The 20,326-nt window shown below is 46.1% G+C and overlaps 1 protein-coding gene across 2 annotated transcripts in view; it reads right to left on the bottom strand.

Annotated features, from left to right (window-relative positions):
- mpp2b (MAGUK p55 scaffold protein 2b) overlaps positions 1–20,326 on the bottom strand; it is a 137,606-nt gene that overhangs the window by 67,255 nt on the left and 50,025 nt on the right. Inside the window, exon 3 of one of the 2 annotated variants that reach the window (XM_060939339.1) lies at positions 5,755–5,781. The exons of the other annotated variant lie outside the window; for it this stretch is intronic. Within the exon in view, the coding sequence (XP_060795322.1) occupies positions 5,755–5,781 (27 nt within the window). The remainder of the gene's footprint in view (positions 1–5,754; positions 5,782–20,326) is intronic. 2 annotated transcript variants of the gene reach the window in all.

Below are 20,326 nucleotides of genomic sequence, written 5' to 3'. Positions count from 1 at the left end.
AGTGTACAAGCAATAGGGATAACCGCACCCTGGAGAGGATTGTGAAACAAAACCCATTCAAAAATGTGGGGGAGATTCACAAAGAGTGGACTGCAGCTAGAGTCAGTGCCTCAAGAACCACCACGCACAGACGTATGCAAGACATGGGTTTCAGCTGTCACATTCCTTGTGTCAAGCCACTCTTGAACAAGAGACAGCGTCAGAAGCGTCTCGCCTGGGCTAAAGACAAAAAGGACTGGACTGCTGCTGAGTGGTCCAAAGTTATGTTCTCTGATTCAAATAAATTTTGCATTTCCTTTGGAAATCAAGGTCCCAGAGTCTGGAGGAAGAGAGGAGAGGCACAGAATCCACGTTGCTTGAGGTCCAGTGTAAAGTTTCCACAGTCAGTGATGGTTTGGGGTGCCATGTCATCTGCTGGTGTTGGTCCACTGTGTTTTCTGAGGTCCAAGGTCAACGCAGCCATCTACTAGGAAGTTTTAGAGCACTTCATGCTTCCTGCTGCTGACCAACTTTATGGAGATGCAAATTTCATTTTCCAACAGGACTTGGCACCTGCACACAGTGCCAAAGCTACCAGTATCTGGTTTAAGGACCATGGTATCCCTGTTCTTAATTGGCCAGCAAACTCGCCTGACCTTAACCCCATAGAAAATCTATGGGGTATTGTGAAGAGGAAGATGTGATACGCCAGACCCAACAATGCAGAAGAGCTGAAGGCCACTATCAGAGCAACCTGGGCTCTCATAACACCTGAGCAGTGCCACAGACTGATCGACTCCATGCCACGCCGCATTGCTGCAGTAATTCAGGCAAAAGGAACCCCAACTAAGTATTGAGTGCTGTACATGCTCATACTTTTCATGGTCATACTTTTCAGTTGGCCAACATTTCTAAAAATCCTTTTTTTGTATTGGTCTTAATTAATATTCTAATTTTCTGAGATACTGAATTTGGGATTTTCATTAATTGTCAGTTATAATCATCAAAATTAAAAGAAATAAACATTTGAAATATATCAGTCTGTGTGTAATGAATGAATATAATATACAAGTTTCACTTTTTGAATGGAATTACTGAAATAAATAAACTTTTTCATGATATCCTATGACCAGCACCTGTATGTATATATACAATGGGGCAAAAAAGTATTTAGTCAGCCACCAATTGTGCAAGTTCTCCCACTTAAAAAGATGAGAGAGGCCTGTAATTTTCATCATAGGTACACTTCAACTATGAGAGACAGAATGGGGGGAAAGAATCCAGGAAATCAAATTGTAGGATTTTTAATGAATTAATTGGTAAATTCCTGGGTAAAATAAGTATTTGGTCACCTTCAAACAAGCAAGATTTCTGGCTCTCACAGACCTGTAACAACTTCTTTAAGAGGCTCCTCTGTCCTCCACTTGTTACTTGTATTAATGGCACCTGTTTGAACTCGTTATCAGTATAAAAGACACCTGTCCACAACCTCAAACAGTCACACTCCAAACTCCACTATGGCCAAGACCAAAGAGCTGTCAAAGGACACCAGAAACAAAATTGTAGACCTGCACCAGGCTGGGAAGACTGAATCTGCAATAGGTAAGCAGCTTGGTGTGAAGAAATCAACTGTGGGAGCAATTATTAGAAAATGGAAGACATACAAGGCCACTGATAATCTCCCTCGATCTGGGGCTCCACGCAAGATCTCACCCCGTGGGGTCAAAATGATCACAAGAACGGTGAGCAAAAATCCCAGAACCACACGGGGGGACCTAGTGAATGACCTGCAGAGAGCTGGGACCAAAGTAACAAAGGCTACCATCAGTAACACACTACGCTGCCAGGGACTCAAATCCTGCAGTGCCAGACGTGCCCCCCTGCTTAAGCCAGTACATGTCCAGGCCCGTCTGAAGTTTGCTAGAGAGCATTTGGATGATCCAGAAGAGGATTGGGAGAATGTCATATGGTCAGATGAAACCAAAATAGAACTTTTTGGTAAAAACTCAACTTGTTGTGTTTGGAGGAGAAAGAATGGTGAGTTGCATCCAAAGAACACCATACCTACTGTGAAGCATGGGGGTGGAAACATCATGCTTTGGGGCTGTTTTTCTGCAAAGGGACCAGGATGACTGATCCGTGTAAAGGAAAGAATGAATGGGGCCATGTATCATGAGATTTTGAGTGAAAACCTCCTTGCATCAGCAAGGGCACTGAAGATGAATTGTGGCTGGGTCTTTCAGTATGACAATGATCCCAAACACACTGCCCGGGCAACGAAGGAGTGGCTTCGTAAGAAGCATTTCAAGGTCCTGGAGTGGCCTAGCCAGTCTCCAGATCTCAATCCCATAGAAAATCTTTGGAGGGAGTTGAAAGTCCGTGTTGCCCAGCGACAGCCCCAAAACATCACTGATCTAGAGGAGATCTGCATGGAGGAATGGGCCAAAATACCAGCAAGTGTGTGAAAACCTTGTGAATACTTACAGAAAACGTTTGACCTCTGTCATTGCCAACAAAGGGTATATAACAAAGTATTGAGATGAACTTTTGTTATTGACCAAATACTTATTTTCCACCATAATTTGCAAATACATTCTTTAAAAATCAGACAATGTGATTTTCTGGATTTTTTTTTCTCATTTTGTCTCTCATAGTTGAGGTATACCTATGATGAAAATTACAGGCCTCTCTCATCTTTTTAAGTGGGAGAACTTGCACAATTGCTGACTGACTAAATACTTTTTCCCCCCACTGTGTGTATATATATATATATATATATATATATATATCAGTGGCGGCTGGCTTTTGTAAAAGTGAGGGAGGAAGGAATGCTTGGTTGAAGGTCACGGGCCCCAATGCGACCGCACCTGCTGGACCGGCTATAGTTACACGCACGGGTTGAGTTGATAATAGTTTTTCCTGAATAATTCATTAACATCCTTTCCACGGTGTCAAACAACTGGCAACAGTCAACAAGTAAAAGAACAACAATAACATTATTTCACAACTATTTACATGGGATATAGCCGTGTTTAAGACAAACATTGATGTTAAGGAATGATTCAGGCCAACTGATTGAGGCTCCCTATTTATATATCAAGTCAATTCTCCGTGCTGTCTGATTTGCAAATCTATCTGTGACCTGATCGTACCACGCTGGATCTTTTTGGAGTGTCTTGAGAATCTTTTTTTCAATTGAAATAATGGCCAGATGTTTTAATCTCTCCTGCCCCATTGCGTTGCGTGTGTTCGTTTTAATTCTCTTGAGGCACGAAAAACTCCTTTCAACCCCTGCAGAGGTTGCGCCAATTGTTCCAATCAGGGACATGAGCCTGTACAACTGTGGCATCGCCCCATCAAGACCGCTGGACTTCATGAAGCCAAGGGCATCGCAAAGTTTTCTTGATGAATTTATTTCTGCATTGTGATAAAAATGCTGCAGTTCGATTCTCAGCTTTTCTTGATCAAAAAGGTGGCCATATGTCTCCATCAAATTTGACAGTAGCTGCGTAGGAAATGATATTTTGAACGTGTCGAATTTCGCCGCATCCAAAAGCTCCATGAAGCGCAAGCGGTCGAGGTGTTGAAAGCGCTGAGTTATTTGAGTGCGCAAGTTGTCGTGGATGGAATCATAAAGTGCTCTGTAGGACTGACGGGGATTAAGCAGCCTTCTTTTGACCCTGTGAGACAAGTCAGGGTCTTCTGTTAGAGAGGCAGCCCTGGCGTAGATTTTGTCAAAGGCGCTCTGTACTTTTAGCTCATCCAATATTTGCAGGAGATTCTCTATTCGCCGTTTGCAAAAGGCGACATCCATGGATTTGTGCTGCAAGATGTCAAACACCACGTCAGTGTGCGAAAACAACTGCTCAAAAGTGAAGAGTAAAAACGCAAATTCAAACTCTTGCATTTTCGACCTCAAACCATCAGCTAAACGTATTGTCTCATCATCCATCATTGGGCGCTCAGTAATGTTCTCGAAAATCTGAAGTAGTTCGTCATAATTTGAAGCAACCGTGTTCAGACCCTAGAGGAAAAGTTCCAGCGAGTGGGAGCGCTCCGGGGAATGCGGGCGCAACTGAACTCCTCGAGTAAAGAAACCCTCTTGCTGGACTTGGAGAAAAAAGACGTGAAGCCACCCAAGTGAGCAAAGAAGTATTTTGCTTGGGGAATGGTCTTAACACCCTGACTTAAAACTAGGTTTAAGCGATGTGCATAGCAGTGGACAAATGTTGCACAGGGAGCCAATTCTCTCACTTTAGCCTGAAGGCCATTCAAGTCCGAGGCCATGACCGCGGCACCATCGTAAGTCTGAGCGACAAGTTTATCCTTGAAATTGAAACCTGACAACTCAGTCTGCACGAAATCGAACAAGGATTGTGCACTGCGACCACTGGACACATCAAAAAATCCTAGAAAGCGTTCCTGAATTGTACCTTGATTATCGACATAGCGCAAGATGACAGACAGCTGTGAATGACAGCTTATGTCTGTGGTCTCGTCGATTTGCCACGAGAAGAAGGGTGCCGTGTTAAGTTGCTTTTGGATTTCTGAATTAATTGAACCAGCTATAGCGGATATTAGATCATTCTGGATTGTTTTTGACATGCCTGTGAAGACAGTCGAACTTTCCAGATGCTCTGCCAGAACACGATCATAGCGAGCAATAACCTCCGCTAGCTCCCTGTAATTGCCCTTATTGTCCGAATTCCCCCCTTCTTCATGCCCCCTCAGTGACAACTCTTGCATGCCTAGGTAGGCTGTTGCATCTATCAGACGTTTTAATACCTCTCTATTGCGACTCACTTTAGCATTGTGCTGCTGGATTTGCAGCCGCACACCCTTGTCTACCACCCTATCTATTGGCATGGTGCCTAGTAAGGACAGTCGGATAGCAGCACCAACGTGGTCTTGACACTTCTCATGGCGTTTGGTTGCCCTATCTAGATTTTTTAAATCATTGAAACCATGAACACTCCACGCTTGTGATTTGGCATTGTTCATTAGCAAACAGGGCCAGCAATATAATCGATGGGTGGTAACGCTACCAGTGAGCCATGTGTACCTAGCAAACCATGTAGCATTCATTGTACTGCCTTTGCCATTGGGTTTTGTGATTTCGATTTTAGGGGTTGGTCTACCTGCTGCTTTGATGGCTAATTTTTCACTGTAGCTCAGCCCATGGAAGGGTTTTGCAAGCAAAACATTCACCACGTCCTCTGTTTCCATTACTTTATTCATAGAATATCTATAACATAGTCAATCCACTTCCACCTCGCCGTTCTCACTCTGACTGCCGAAGTGCCCGAGTCACCGGATCTAGAAGTTAAGTTTGATAAGATAACCCCTCCCCCCAGGCAGCTAAGGCCTCTACTTATTGGTTCATTGCGCAACTAGGGCTGCAGCCTATTGGTTGATATTCTGTAGCACTTGTCAGATCTCTTAGCTAGTCCCACCCTCTTAGACGAGGATTTTCCTCCTCTCTCTCATTGAAGTCTATGTTAACCACAAGCCGCCAGTGCCGGAGACTGTTTGAATCGGAGTGAATGGGAGCCGAAGGGAGGAAGATCCTCCGTGCAGTAATTTCTAATAGCGAGCGATAGGGGGTGCTAATGTAATTTCACCCAGAGAAACGAATATAATGTACATGTCGTATTTGGCAGTAAAATAGTAATATTCAAGGACAGCAATTCATTAAATTGGTCAAGACAATTTCAACTTTTTATTCTTAGAATTTTTAAGGAGGATCTTCCTCCCTCTCCTCACTGGAGAAGCCACCTGTGATATATATATATATATATATATCTCATCTCATCTCATTATCTCTAGCCGCTTTATCCTTCTACAGGGTCGCAGGCAAGCTGGAGCCTATCCCAGCTGACTATGGGCGAAAGGCGGGGTTCACCCTGGACAAGTCGCCAGGTCATCACAGGGCTGACACATAGACACCCATTCACACTCACATTCACACCTACGGTCAATTTAGAGTCACCAGTTAACCTAACCTGCATGTCTTTGGACTGTGGGGGAAACCGGAGCACCCGGAGGAAACCCACGCGGACACGGGGAGAACATGCAAACTCCACACAGAAAGGCCCTCGCCGGCCCCGGGGCTCGAACCCAGGACCTTCTTGCTGTGAGGCGACAGCGCTAACCACTACACCACCGTGCCGCCCATATATATATATATATATATATATATATATAATACTGTGTATATATATATATATATATATACACACACCTGTGAGTGTTTAGTCTGTCTATTTCTTATCTAGAGTGTTTATACTGTTTATATTGTTTATTTCAGTTATTCTATTTTTATTTATTGCATTGCCTGTTTGCACCGTGGGTCAGAGAGGACTGAAATTTCATCTGTGCTGTATGTCAAGCATGTATTTGACAATAAAGCTGACTTGACTTGACTGCCCTCTTTGCCTCGTCTGTGAGTTTTGGTGGGCGGCCTTCTCTTGTCAGGTTTGTAGTGGTGACATGTTCTTTCCATTTTGCTATAATGGATTTAATGGTGCTCCCTGGGATATTCAAAGTTTGGGATATTATTTATAATCCAACCCTGATCCAAACTTCTTCACAACTTTGTCTCTGACATGTTCGGAGAGCTCCTTAGTATTCATGTTGCTTATTTAGTAGTGTTGCAGAGTCAAGGGCCTTCCAGAACAGGTTGATTTATACAGACATAATGTGACAGATCAGGTGACACTTTGATTGTACACAGGTGGATCTTAATCAACTAATTATGTGACTTGTGAAGTGAATTGGTTGGACCAACACTTATTTAGGGGTTTCATACAAAAGGGGGTGAATACCTATGCACACTCCAGATTTCTGTTTTTTCATCTTAATTACTGTTTGCATCACAATAAAACAACAATTTTCACCTTTAAAGTTGTAGGCATGTTGTGTAAATCAAATGATGCTAACCCCCCAAAAATCAAGTTTAATTCCATCTTGTAATGCAACAAACCAGGACAAACACCAAGGGGGATGAATACTTTGCAAGACACTATAGCTTGTTTATTAGATCTGCAGCTAGAGTCCTGCTATATGTTCATCGAACGACAAGTTCTTATCAACTATAACACTGAGGTCTCTAACCTAGTGAACAATGGGTAGCTCCTTCCCCAGGAACATAGAAGGTGGAATATGCGTCTGACTGAGGATCTTGCTTGATCCAAACACACAGAACTTGGTCTTGACAGGATTAATCAGCAAACTGTTCTCACAACACCAAGCAGCCACCTGCAGCAGATCTTGCTTGAGGTCATTAAGCCCTCTGTTGATGTCTTTGTTGGAGAATGAGATGTAAAGCTTGATATCGTCGACATATGACTCCACATTACATGTCTTGCAAACTGATGGTAGCTCATTAATATACAGTTTGAAGAGTAAGGGACCGAGAATGGACCCTTAAGGAACACCCTGCTTTAGACCCAAGGGACTTGAGAAGGAACTATATATGCATACTTGTCTCCTACCCGTCAAATAACTTTGGAACCATGCTAGGGCCATCTCGGAAATGTTAAGGTCTCGTAACTTTGTAAGTAATTTCTGATGGTTGATACTATCAAATGCCTTGCTAAGGTCTAGCAGGAGAACAGCAGTCACCTTTTTCTCATCAATGGCCTTATACAAATGACTAGTGAAGAAAATCCCCAAAGTTTCCGTTGAGTGGCATCTCTTATTTCCACTTTGATGAACCGAGAGTAGATTATTAGATATCAAATAGCTGACAAACTGGTCATGTGCAATACACGCCAAGACCTTGGACAATACAGGTAACAAAGATATAGGACGATTGTTACCAGCAACCTCATGGTCTCCTTCCTCTGGATGGGTCACCACCTCAGCTAGTTTCCAGTATCCTGGAAGCTGGACACCACTGCAGTCTGTTCCCTCTGAGCAACACAGCATCTGTGACAAGAACATCTCAACACTAATTCAAATAACCAGCCATGTTGTACAAGCTGCTATGTCGGCGGTCTTGTTTATTAAACCTGTTTTTTAAGAAGAAGTCTTTACATGCACACTCAAGCACAGTGAAATTTGTCCTCTGCATTTAAAGGGATCCTCCAGCAGATTTACTCATAAACTTATGTTAAGTAAAAGTATTCATAGATTTCAACAGTCAAACATTCATTTTCAGAGACCAAATAGTGTTCTAAAAAAATTAATTTTTATTAAAATACCAGATGGGCCTCCTGCGGAAGTGATGTATATTATGACATGGTATGGTGGAAGCTTGGAGCAACTAGGCTGTTTATATCCTCTGCTTACATCGTGGTTTTGCTAGTTTTACAAGTATTTTTACTGAATTTATATGTTTTTAAATAAGTATACCTCATTGTGCAGCATATAAATGCCAAAATGATGCTAAAAAGAAGGATGAGAAGATATCTTTTCACCGTTTACCTGGCCAGAATCGTCCAACTGTTCACAAGAAATGGATTCATGCCACTGGAAGACCTCAAAACAATCTGCATGCAGTGCCCTACTTATGCTCCAAACATTTTTAATCATCCTGTTTCGATGAATTGACAGAATAAAAAGCAAGATTAATGGGGGCTTCCAGAATAAAAAGAAAGATAAAAAGACTATGTCATGCTAACAATATTTGCCCATAGTTCAGCTCCAAAAGTCTGCCGATGCAGCGTTGAGCGACAACAGAGATAACAACACCGGGAGGTTAGTTTCAACTTTGTTCTGCCATGATTCTTTGTGGTATATTATTGGTGTCTTACCTGGTGAATTGTAATCAGTATTCCGATGTGTTGTAGGCTCTTCAGCATATACTGGAAGAAAATATAGGCAACAAAGAAAACACCGACATTAAAGAATAATCACTGACGGATCAAGAGACGAAGCATTCGATTGAGCTTCAGGTACAGTCGACTATACTCCAGATAAGAGAATTAATCAGAACATTTTGCATGAAACTCACTCCTTTGAAATTTCTGAAGTTTTATTTCATGGTAGTTTCAGTTTCATTTATGTGCTAGGAACGTGAATTGACCAGAAAGAGGGATATTGCTGTGCAAACAGATGAACCAGTCAGTGTTTAAATCCAGACAGAGACAGTTGTCTTCGAAGACAAGTTTATCCAGTGTTCTTTGTTGGGAGATGAAAGCGTGTCATTAGATGATTTGTTCAAACTCGAATAGCAAAACCACGATGTAAGCAGAGGATATAAACAGCCAAGTTGCTCCAAGCTTCCACCACATCACGTCATCGCATACGTCACTTCCGCGGGAGGCCCATCTGGTATTTTAATAAAAAATTTATTTTTCTAGAACACTATTTGGTCTCCAAAAATGAATATTTGGCTGTTGAAATCTATGAATACTTTTACTTAACATAAGTTTAAGAGTAAATCTGCTGGAGGATTCCTTTAACCCATCTGAAACATTGAACACACAAAAGTGAGCAATGAGCACACACACACCAACTGCTGTGCTACAGCGCCCAGAGAGCAGTTGGGGGTTAGGTGCCTTGCTTAAGGGCCCAAGGCCACCCCATGTTAACCTAACTGCATGTCTTTGAACTGTGGGGGAAACTGGAGCACCCAGAGGAAACCCAGGAAGACACAGGGAGAATATGTAAACTCCACACAGAAAGGCCCCCCATTGGCCACTGGGCTCAAACCCAGAACCTTCTTGCTATGAGGCAACAGTGCTAACCACTACACCACCGTGTCGCCCTGCTGACTAGCCTATCTGCTGCTGGTGATAAACATAAGAGCCCTATAAACAATGGGACTGTATTTTTAGCACTCTGGTTAGATGCTCAAGTGGTTCAAGGCAATAATTTGAGTCATGCTAGAAGACTGTGTGTCATATTAACTGGCTGCCATTATTAAAAGTGAAAGCTGGTCTGATTGTTATGACGATTGGTTTGATTGCTACAAGTCTAGTTCTGCTTGCTCGTGATTTCAGTCTCAATCCTGGGCCTATTATTGAGGATTCTGACTTGAATTTGACTCCTAGAGCGATTCCAGTGATTGATTTCTCTTACAGAAGAAGACGCCCAAAGGTCAAGACAAAGCCAACATTTTACAGCAACCTCATTTACATAAACACTCACCGTCAAATTGAGTCAGTCAGTTGCGGCCAGTGGCACTGCATCAAGGTATCTCACCTCAATGTATGCTCGTTCAAGGAATGGGTACAATTTCACCAAGTACAACCCCGATTCCAAAAAAGTTGGGACAAAGTCTCATCTCATCTCATCTCATCTCATCTCATTATCTCTAGCCGCTTTATCCTTCTACAGGGTCGCAGGCAAGCTGGAGCCTATCCCAGCTGACTACGGGTGAAAGGCGGGGTACACCCTGGACAAGTCGCCAGGTCATCACAGGGCTGACACATAGACACAGACAGCCATTCACACTCACATTCATACCTACGGTCAATTTAGAGTCACCAGTTAACCTAACCTGCATGTCTTTGGACTGTGGGGAAAACCGGAGCACCCGGAGGAAACCCACGCGGACACAGGGAGAACATGCAAACTCCGCACAGAAAGGCCCTCGCCAGCCACAGGGCTCGAACCCGGACATTCTTGCTGTGAGGCGACAGCGCTAACCACTACACCACCGTGCTGCCCGGGACAAAGTACAAATTGTAAATAAAAACGGAATGCAATAATTTACAAATCTCAAAAACTGATATTGTATTCACAATAGAACATAGACAACATATCAAATGTTGAAAGTGAGACATTTTGAAATTTCATGCCAAATATTGGCTCATTTGAAATTTCATGACAGCAACGCATCTCAAAAAAGTTGGGACAGGGGCAATAAGAGGCTGGAAAAGTTAAAGGTACAAAAAGGAACAGCTGGAGGACCAAATTGCAACTCATTAGGTCAATTGGCAAGAGGTCATTAACATGACTGGGTATAAAAAGAGCATCTTGGAGTGGCAGCGTCTCTCAGAAGTAAAGATGGGAAGAGGATCACCAATCCCCCCAATTCTGCGCCGACAAATAGTGGAGCAATATCAGAAAGGAGTTTGACAGTGTAAAATTGCAAAGAGTTTGAACATATCATCATCTACAGTGCATAATATCATCAAAAGATTCAGAGAATCTGGAAGAATCTCTGTGCGTAAGGGTCAAGGCCGGAAAACCATACTGGGTGCCCGTGATCTTTGGGCCCTTAGACGGCACTGCATCACATACAGGCATGCTTCTGTATTGGAAATCACAAAATGGGCTCAGGAATATTTCCAGAGAACATTATCTGTGAACACAATTCACCGTGCCATCCGCCGTTGCAAGCTAAAATTCTATAGTTCAAAGAAGAAGCCGTATCTAAACATGATCCAGAAGCGCAGACGTCTTCTCTGGGCCAAGGCTCATTGTGGCAGCGGGGGCGTGGTCAAGCGCCGGTCTGTGACAGGAGGGCGGAGTCAGGGAAGGTAAGTGACAGAATCACTTCACCTGAGATCAATTAACCTGTGTTTGTGTGTCTTCCCAGCAACCACGCCCTATATAAGGAGAGAGAGAACAGAGGAAGGGAGCTCTCTCCTGCACCAGATGACTTGTGTGTGTCTGGGAGTATGTGTGCGTAACCTGAAAAGGGAACACAATAAATAGTTTTTTTTGAACTCAGTTCTGTCCTGCCGTACTTCTGTGCTCCACCCACCTGCTCTGACCTCTACAGTGGTGCCGAAACCCGGGACTGGAGCACAGCAGCCCCATGGAGTCCTCCCCGTTTGCTGAACTGGTCCACGCCCTTGCCACGGCCCAGCAAAGCCAGCACCAGGCGCTACTCACCCTCCGAAAGGAGCAAGAAGAGCGGTTCGAGGCCCTGGTGTTGGCCCAACAAGAAGATCGACAGGCGTTCCGGCACCTCCTCGCGTCGGCGGGGTCCACCAGCGCTCCTGCCGCGGGCCCGTCTCCCCTCACTGTCACCAAGATGGGCCCGCAGGATGACCCCGAGGCGTTCATCACGCTCTTTGAGCAAGTCGCCGAAGCCTCGGGGTGGCCGATGGAGCAGCGCGCGGCGCGCCTCCTCCCCCTGCTCACGGGAGAAGCACAGCTGGCCGCGCTACAGCTCCCCGCCGACCGCCGGCTGGCCTACGCGGACCTCCGCCGGGCCGTCCTCCAGCGCGTGGGGCGCACTCCAGAACAGCAGCGCCAGCGCTTCCGCGCGCTGCGCTTGGAGGAAGTCGGCCGGCCGTTCGCATTTGGCCAGCAGCTCCGGGACGCCTGCTGGCGGTGGCTGAGGGCCAACAACCGCGACGCCGAAGGAATCCTCGACCAGGTGGCGCTGGAACAGTTCGTCGCTCGCTTACCAGCAGGAACGGCGGAGTGGGTCCGGTGCCACCGCCCGGCGTCGTTGGATCAAGCAGTCGAGCTGGCGGAGGACCATTTGGCGGCTGTCCCGGCGGCAGGACAGCAGATGACATCATCTCCTCTCTCCTCTTCTCTCTCTCTCTCTCCCCCTCCTCCTGTGTCCCGTCCTCGCCCCATTCCCCCACCGCGGAGGCGGGGGCCGGCTCCTCCCCAGCCGGCCCGGCGCACCCGCGGTGCCCTCCCGTTTCTCCCTTCTGTGTCTGTCTCTCCCCCACCTCAGGTGAGTGAGCCCCAGATCACCGGTGCAGAGGGAAAGCCCGGGCCGGTTTGCTGGCGCTGCGGGGAGCCGGATCACCTTCAACAGCAGTGCACAGCAATGGAAGTGGGCGCGGTGGTTCGGATCCCCGACGCGCCAGAGGCCGCCCTCGATCGGGCCGGAGCGTATCGCATACCGGTGAGTATCCAAGGGGCTACATATCAGGCGTTGGTGGATTCTGGTTGTAATCAGACCTCAATTCGCCAAAGCCTGGTTCAAAACGAGGCATTGGGGGGAGCACAAGAGGTGAAGGTTTTGTGTGTGCACGGGGATGTTCACCGCTACCCTTTGGTGTCGGTCCACATTATTTTCAGAGGGGAAAAATTTATAGTGAAGGCGGCGGTTAATCCCCGCCTTACCCACTCTTTAATTTTGGGGACGGATTGGCCGGGATTTCGGGGTTTAATGACGCGCCTAGTAGAGAGTGGGTCCTGCCAGTTGACAGGGGGAGGTCCCGGTGTCGCTTTGGCGGGAGCAGCTGTCACAGAGCCGTCTACGTCATCTCCGCGTCAGAGCGAGGAGCCGCTGGCTCCTCCTCTCTCTATTGGGGAATCCCTCGCGGATTTCCCATTAGAGCAGTCGCGAGACGAGACTCTGCGGCATGCGTTTGACCAAGTGAGAGTAATCGATGGTCAAACGCTCCCGCCGAACGCCACCCCGTCCTTCCCTTACTTCGCGATTTTGAAGGATAGATTATACCGAGTGACGCAGGACACTCAAACTAAAGAGCGAGTCACGCAGCTTTTGATTCCAAAGAGCCGCCGGGAATTGGTATTCCAGGCGGCTCACTTTAATCCCATGGCTGGACACTTGGGGCAGGATAAAACACTAGCCCGAATAATGGCCCGATTCTATTGGCCGGGGATTCGCGGCGATGTCCGTAGGTGGTGTACGGCATGCCGCGAATGCCAGTTAGTAAATCCAGCGGCCATTCCAAAAGCGCCTTTGCGCCCTCTACCGTTAATCGAGACCCCGTTTGAGAGAATTGGGATGGATCTCGTCGGGCCATTAGATCGGTCAGCACGAGGGTACCGCTTTATATTAGTTCTGGTGGACTATGCAACGCGATACCCGGAAGCAGTGCCTCTGCGCAATATCTCAGCACGCAGTATTGCAGAGGCACTCTTCCGCGTCATCTCCCGAGTTGGAATCCCGAAAGAGATTCTGACTGACCAAGGCACTACGTTTATGTCACGAACACTGCGCAAACTGTATGGGTTATTGGGGATAAAGCCGATCCGCACCAGCGTATATCACCCACAAACGGACGGTTTAGTGGAACGGTTCAACCGCACCCTCAAAAATATTATTAAAAAATTCGTAAGCGAGGACGCACGTAATTGGGACAAGTGGCTCGAACCCTTGCTGTTCTCAGTGCGAGAGGTCCCCCAAGCCTCCACGGGGTTCTCCCCGTTCGAATTATTATATGGGCGTAAGCCGCGTGGCATCTTGGACGTGCTGCGGGAAAATTGGGAGGAGGGACCTTCACAAAGTAAGAACGAAATTCAGTACGTTATGGACCTGCGCGCAAAACTCCACACGCTCACCCACCTAACTCAGGAGAATTTGCGGCAGGCCCAGGAACGGCAAGCCCGCCTGTACAACAAGGGTACGCGCCTTAGAGAGTTCACACCGGGAGATAAAGTACTCGTACTGTTGCCCACGTCGAGCTCCAAATTGATCGCCAAGTGGCAAGGGCCCTTTGAGGTCACACGGCGAGTCGGGGACGTCGACTATGAGGTGAGGCGAACAGACAGGGGTGGGGCGCTACAGATCTACCACCTCAATCTGCTAAAACTCTGGAACGAGGAGGTCCCCGTGGCGTTGGTGTCGGCAGTTCCGGAGAAGGCGGAGCTGGGGCCGGAGGTTCAAAAAGGGACATTGGCATCACATACCTCTCCGGTCCCCTGTGGAGACCACCTCTCCCCGACCCAACTCACGGAGGTCGCCCAGTTGCAGGCCGAGTTTTCGGATGTGTTCTCGCCCCTGCCCGGTCGCACTAACCTCATAGAACACCACATAGAGACGCCCCCGGGGGTGGTAGTGCGTAGCCGCCCTTACAGGCTACCCGAACACAAAAAAAAGGTGGTTCGGGAGGAACTTCAGGCCATGCTCGAAATAGGCATCGTCGAGGAGTCCCACAGCGACTGGAGCAGCCCGGTGGTCTTGGTTCCCAAGGCCGACGGCTCGGTCCGGTTCTGTGTGGACTATAGAAAAGTCAACGCGGTGTCTAAATTCGACGCGTACCCAATGCCTCGTATTGATGAGCTGCTCGATCGACTAGGCACAGCTCGCTTTTACTCGACACTGGATTTGACGAAGGGATATTGGCAGATCCCCTTGACTCCATTATCCCAGGAGAAAACGGCCTTTTCCACACCGTTCGGCTTACACCAGTTCGTCACACTTCCGTTTGGGCTGTTTGGGGCGCCCGCTACGTTTCAGCGGCTGATGGACAGGGTCCTCCAGCCCCACGCCACCTATGCGGCCGCGTACTTGGACGATATTATCATTTATAGTAATGACTGGCAGCGGCACCTGCAACACCTGAGGGCCGTCCTTAGGTCGCTGAGGCGGGCGGGACTCACTGCCAACCCAAAGAAGTGTGCAATTGGGCGGGTGGAAGTACGGTATCTGGGCTTCCACTTGGGCAACGGGCAGGTGCGTCCCCAAATTAATAAGACAGCAGCGATTGCGGCCTGCCCGAGGCCCAAGACCAAAAAGGGGGTGAGACAGTTCCTGGGGCTGGCTGGCTATTATCGTAGGTTTATACCTAATTATTCGGACGTCACCAGCTCGCTGACTGACCTCACTAAAAAGGGGGCGCCAGATCCGGTCCAGTGGACGGAGCAGTGTCAGCGGGCTTTTTCTGAAGTAAAGGCTGCACTGTGTGGGGGGCCACTTTTACACTCCCCTGACTTCTCTCTCCCTTTTACGTTACAGACGGATGCGTCGGACAGAGGGCTGGGGGCCGTTTTGTCCCAGCAGGTGGAGGGGGAGGACCGCCCGGTCCTGTACATCAGTCGGAAGCTGTCAGTGCGTGAGGGGCGCTACAGCACGATTGAGAAGGAGTGCCTGGCGATCAAGTGGGCGGTCCTCGCCCTCCGTTACTACCTGCTGGGGCGCCCTTTCACCCTCTGTTCGGACCACGCGCCCCTCCAGTGGCTCCACCGCATGAAGGATGCCAACGCGCGGATCACCCGTTGGTATCTGGCACTCCAACCCTTCAACTTCAAGGTGGTCCACAGGCCGGGGGCGCAGATGGTCGTGGCGGACTTCCTCTCCCGTCAAGGGGGGGAGTCGGCTGCAGGCCGGACGGGCGCCCGGCCTGAGTCGGGCGGTGGGGGTATGTGGCAGCGGGGGCGTGGTCAAGCGCCGGTCTGTGACAGGAGGGCGGAGTCAGGGAAGGTAAGTGACAGAATCACTTCACCTGAGATCAATTAACCTGTGTTTGTGTGTCTTCCCAGCAACCACGCCCTATATAAGGAGAGAGAGAACAGAGGAAGGGAGCTCTCTCCTGCACCAGATGACTTGTGTGTGTCTGGGAGTATGTGTGCGTAACCTGAAAAGGGAACACAATAAATAGTTTTTTTTGAACTCAGTTCTGTCCTGCCGTACTTCTGTGCTCCACCCACCTGCTCTGACCTCTACACTCATTTAAAATGGACTATGACAAAGTGGAAAACTGTTCTGTGGTCAGACGAATCAAAATTTGAAGTTCTTTATGGAAATCAGGGACGCCGTGTCATTCGGACTAAAGAGGAGAAGGACGACCCAAGTTGTTATCAGCACTCAGTTCAGAAGCCTGCATCTCTGATGGTACAGTATGGGGTTGCATTAGTGCGTGTGGCATGGGCAGCTTACACATCTGGAAAGACACCATCAATGCTGAAAGGTATATCCAGGTTCTAGAGCAACATATGCTCCCATCCAGACGACGTCTCTTTCAGGGAAGACCTTGCATTTTCCAACATGACAATGCCAAACCACATACTGCATCAATTACAGCATCATGGCTGCGTAGAAGAAGGGTCCGGGCACTGAATTGGCCAGCCTGCAGTCCAGATCTTTCACCCACAGAAAACATTTGGCGCATCATAAAACGGAAGATACGACAAAAAAGACCTAAGACAGTTGAGCAACTAGAATTCTACATTAGACAAGAATGGGTTAACATTCCTATCCCTAAACTTGAGCAACTTGTCTCCTCAGTCCCCAGATGTTTACAGACTGTTGTAAAGAGAAAAGGGGATGTCTCACAGTGGTAAACATGGCCTTGTCCCAACATTTTTGAGATGTGTTGTTGTCATGAAATTTAAAATCACCTAATTTTTCTCTTTAAGTGATACATTTTCTCAGTTTAAACATTTGATATGTCATTTATGTTCTATTCTGAATAAAATATGGAATTTTGAAACTTCCACATCATTGCATTCCGTTTTTATTTACAATTTGTACTTTGTCGCAACTTTTTTGGAATCGGAGTTGTAAATGACCTTGTCTCTAGGAGTGATATCAATATATTTACTGTCTCTGAAACATGGTTTGATACATCAGTGGAAAATAAGGAATATAATACTGAAGGTTATCAATTTGTGAGACTCGACAGACACGCAAAGACTGGGGGCAGAGTATGCGCCTATATTCAAAATTCCTTAAAGGTGCAGACACCTTAAGACATCACAAAAACCTCCGAGTCTGGTTTTCAGCAACTCTGGTTGAAGTTGCAGCACAAGAAGCTAAAGTTGCTTGTGATATGTGTAGTTTACAGACCACCAGATATCTGTTTCTTGCCTCAAGGATGAGCTGACGTCCACTTACACTCATGCTATTATGCTGGGTAAGGATATTTTAGTAGCCAGCGATTTAAACTGCAATCTTCTCGCCAAATCTACTGAGTCACATGTGCTGAGGGACGTGATCTCAATGCTGAATCTAACTCCGCTGATATCCTCTCCCACAAGGATAACCGAGAAATCTGCAACACTAATTGATGTCATACTTATATCGAATGCAAACCTTGTAAAATGTAATGATGTGCTGGGAATTACAATCAGTGATCATTTCCTTGTACACTGAACTTGAAGCTTTCCAAGGCCAAGCCTGTTACGATCACGGCTCATAGCTACAACAACTTCCATGCTGATGAATTCTGTGAGGATATTTCAAAATCCCCCTGTTACTTTTTTTTAACACATTGATGACAGAGTCTCGTTTTATAATGATAAGCATGCACCTTTAAGAACATTCAGGTCAGGGCTAAACATAAAAAGTCTAAAGTTGTCACCCCAGAGATTAGAGAATTGATGCAGTGATGACGTCCATAAAATAGTACATCAGACCTGCAATCCTCGCGACTAGGAATCTTACAGGGTACTGCACCGAAATGTCAAGTCAGAGATCAGACTATCGGAAATGCTGCTGATCAGGAATGAAATAGATGAGAACAAAGACAACAAGACCTTCATTTGGAAGACAGTTTGTTACTGCCTGAATCCTGTGGACGTTCTGCACTGACATATTCATGAGACTGTACTGGGGTCACTAATGAATTCAATCAGTTTTTCATATCTGTTGGTGAAAATGTCACCATAAAATCACAGCAGCTGGCGCAAGATTATAACCTTCCATCTATCGCCAATCAAAACCCCCCAATAATGGTCATCAGAGAAAGTGATAAGAACTTTGTATTTGCTGAGGTTTCTCAAGAGCTAGTCAGGGATACTATCATGAACATGCCAACTAACAAAGCACCAGGGTATGACAAAATGGGCATGAAAGCAATCAAAGCCTGCCTCCGAGCCATCCTGCCTGTAATCATTAACCTGTTTTACATCGCCTTCTCATTCAGGGCTAAACATAAATTTAAATCTATAATCTATAAAAAATAAATCAGACTAATTTTGGTGTGAAGGGAACAATCTAGAAAATCCGAACAACTGGTGACTTTCTTTTCAATGTACATGGGTGGAACTAATCTTTGGTAAATATTAAATAAGATTCACTCTTACAACCCAAAAAGCAAGAACTTGCTTAAAGCTGCACTGACACACAATTACATTTATTCATTTTAGATACTTTTTTCCAAATGAACTTACAATTCAGCAAAAAAAGGCTTTTTATTGTGAAAATGTAAATAATCCTGGACATAAAATAAGGTAGTTTCCATCAAATAGGAACATGTCACATGCTACAACAAAGTGATGTCCTCCTAGTCTATTTTTAAAAACCAGTTGTTTTGTGCTTTTTTATTGTAGTGAACACTGAGATTAAACCATAGGGCTGAATGTAAAGGCTAGGACTGGAGGTAAAAGATGAGGCTCAAAATAAAGGTAGAAAGGAAAGGCTAGGACTTGGTGGTAAAGGATGAAATTGAAGGTAAAATTTAGGCCTGGCGGTAAAGGATATAGTTGAAAATAAAGGCTAGGACTGGATGAAATGAAGGAGATGAAGGTAAAGGTTAGGACTCGGGGTAAAGAATGGGAGCTTGAAGGGAAAGGCTAGGCCTGGTGGTAAAGGATGGGGTTGAAGGTAAAGGCTAGGACTAGAGGTAAAGAATGGGGTTAAAGGTAAAGATTAGGGCTGGGGTAAAGGATAAAGTTGAATGTCAAGCTAAAGTTGGAGGTAAACAGCAGGGATGAATGTATAGGCTTGGTCTGGTGGCAAGTGATGGTGTTGAATGTAAAGGCTCGGACTGGTGGTACATGGCAGACTTGACTGTAAAGGCCAAGTCTGGGGGGAAAAGAATGGGCATGAAGGTAAATGGATAAGGCTGATGGTAAAGGATGGAGCTGATGGTAAATGTTGAAGGTAATGGTTAGGACTGAGGGATAAAGGATGGAATTAAAGGTAAAGGTTTGACCTGAGGGTAAAGAATGAGGTTGAATGGAAAAGGTTAGGACTGGGGTAAGAATGTGTGTGTGTGTGTGTGTGTGTGTGTGTGTGTGTGTGTGTGTGTGTGTGTGTGTGTGTGTGTGTGTTTGGGGGGGATTCAGGGGTTGAAGGTAAAGGCTAGGACTAGGGGTAATGGAGGGAACTGAAGGTAAACATTAGGACTGGGGTGGGGAGATAGGGTTGGTTGAAGGTAAAGACTAGGCCTGGTGGTAAAGGATGGGGTTGAAGGTAAAGGTTAGCAGTGGGTCTTAAAGGACATAGGTTAAGATAAAGGCTAGGACTGGGTGTAAGGGATGGGGTTGAATGTAAAGGCTAGGCCTGGATGTAACCCATCCTGTAACCCAATATCTTACCTTCAACTCCATTCTTCACCTCCAATCTTAAACTAACCTTCAACATAATCCTTTACTTCCAGTCCTGGCTTTAACTACTTAATGCTATGGTTGAATGTGAAGGCTAGGACTCGAGGTAAAGGATACAATTGAAGGTAAAGGCTAGGAATGAGAGTTCAATGCAAAGTTCAATGCAAAGTTTAGGACTAGTGATAGGAAGTGTTTTATCCCTTACATTTACAACATAATTTGTGACCTCTATTTTAAAAACAAACATAATGCTATCATTAAACCTGTCAAAAGGGCTTTTCAGAAAACTCTCCTGAGGTCTTGTAGCGTCTAAAGAGGGACTCTGCCTCCTGCTTCTCTTTTATCTAGTCTCGCTTTTCTTTACAGCCATGTGAGTGTCCCTTGTGAGTGTGATTATGATGAAAGGAACTGTCATGAAAAGGTTTTTGTGTTTTGTAAGTATACTTTTTTTTCTCTGATACTT

The sequence above is a fragment of the Neoarius graeffei genome, chromosome 14, assembly GCF_027579695.1.
Source record: "Neoarius graeffei isolate fNeoGra1 chromosome 14, fNeoGra1.pri, whole genome shotgun sequence".
Taxonomy (NCBI): domain Eukaryota; kingdom Metazoa; phylum Chordata; class Actinopteri; order Siluriformes; family Ariidae; genus Neoarius; species Neoarius graeffei.
Note: the sequence above shows the minus strand (reverse complement) of the source record. Positions and strands in the feature narration are given on the sequence as shown.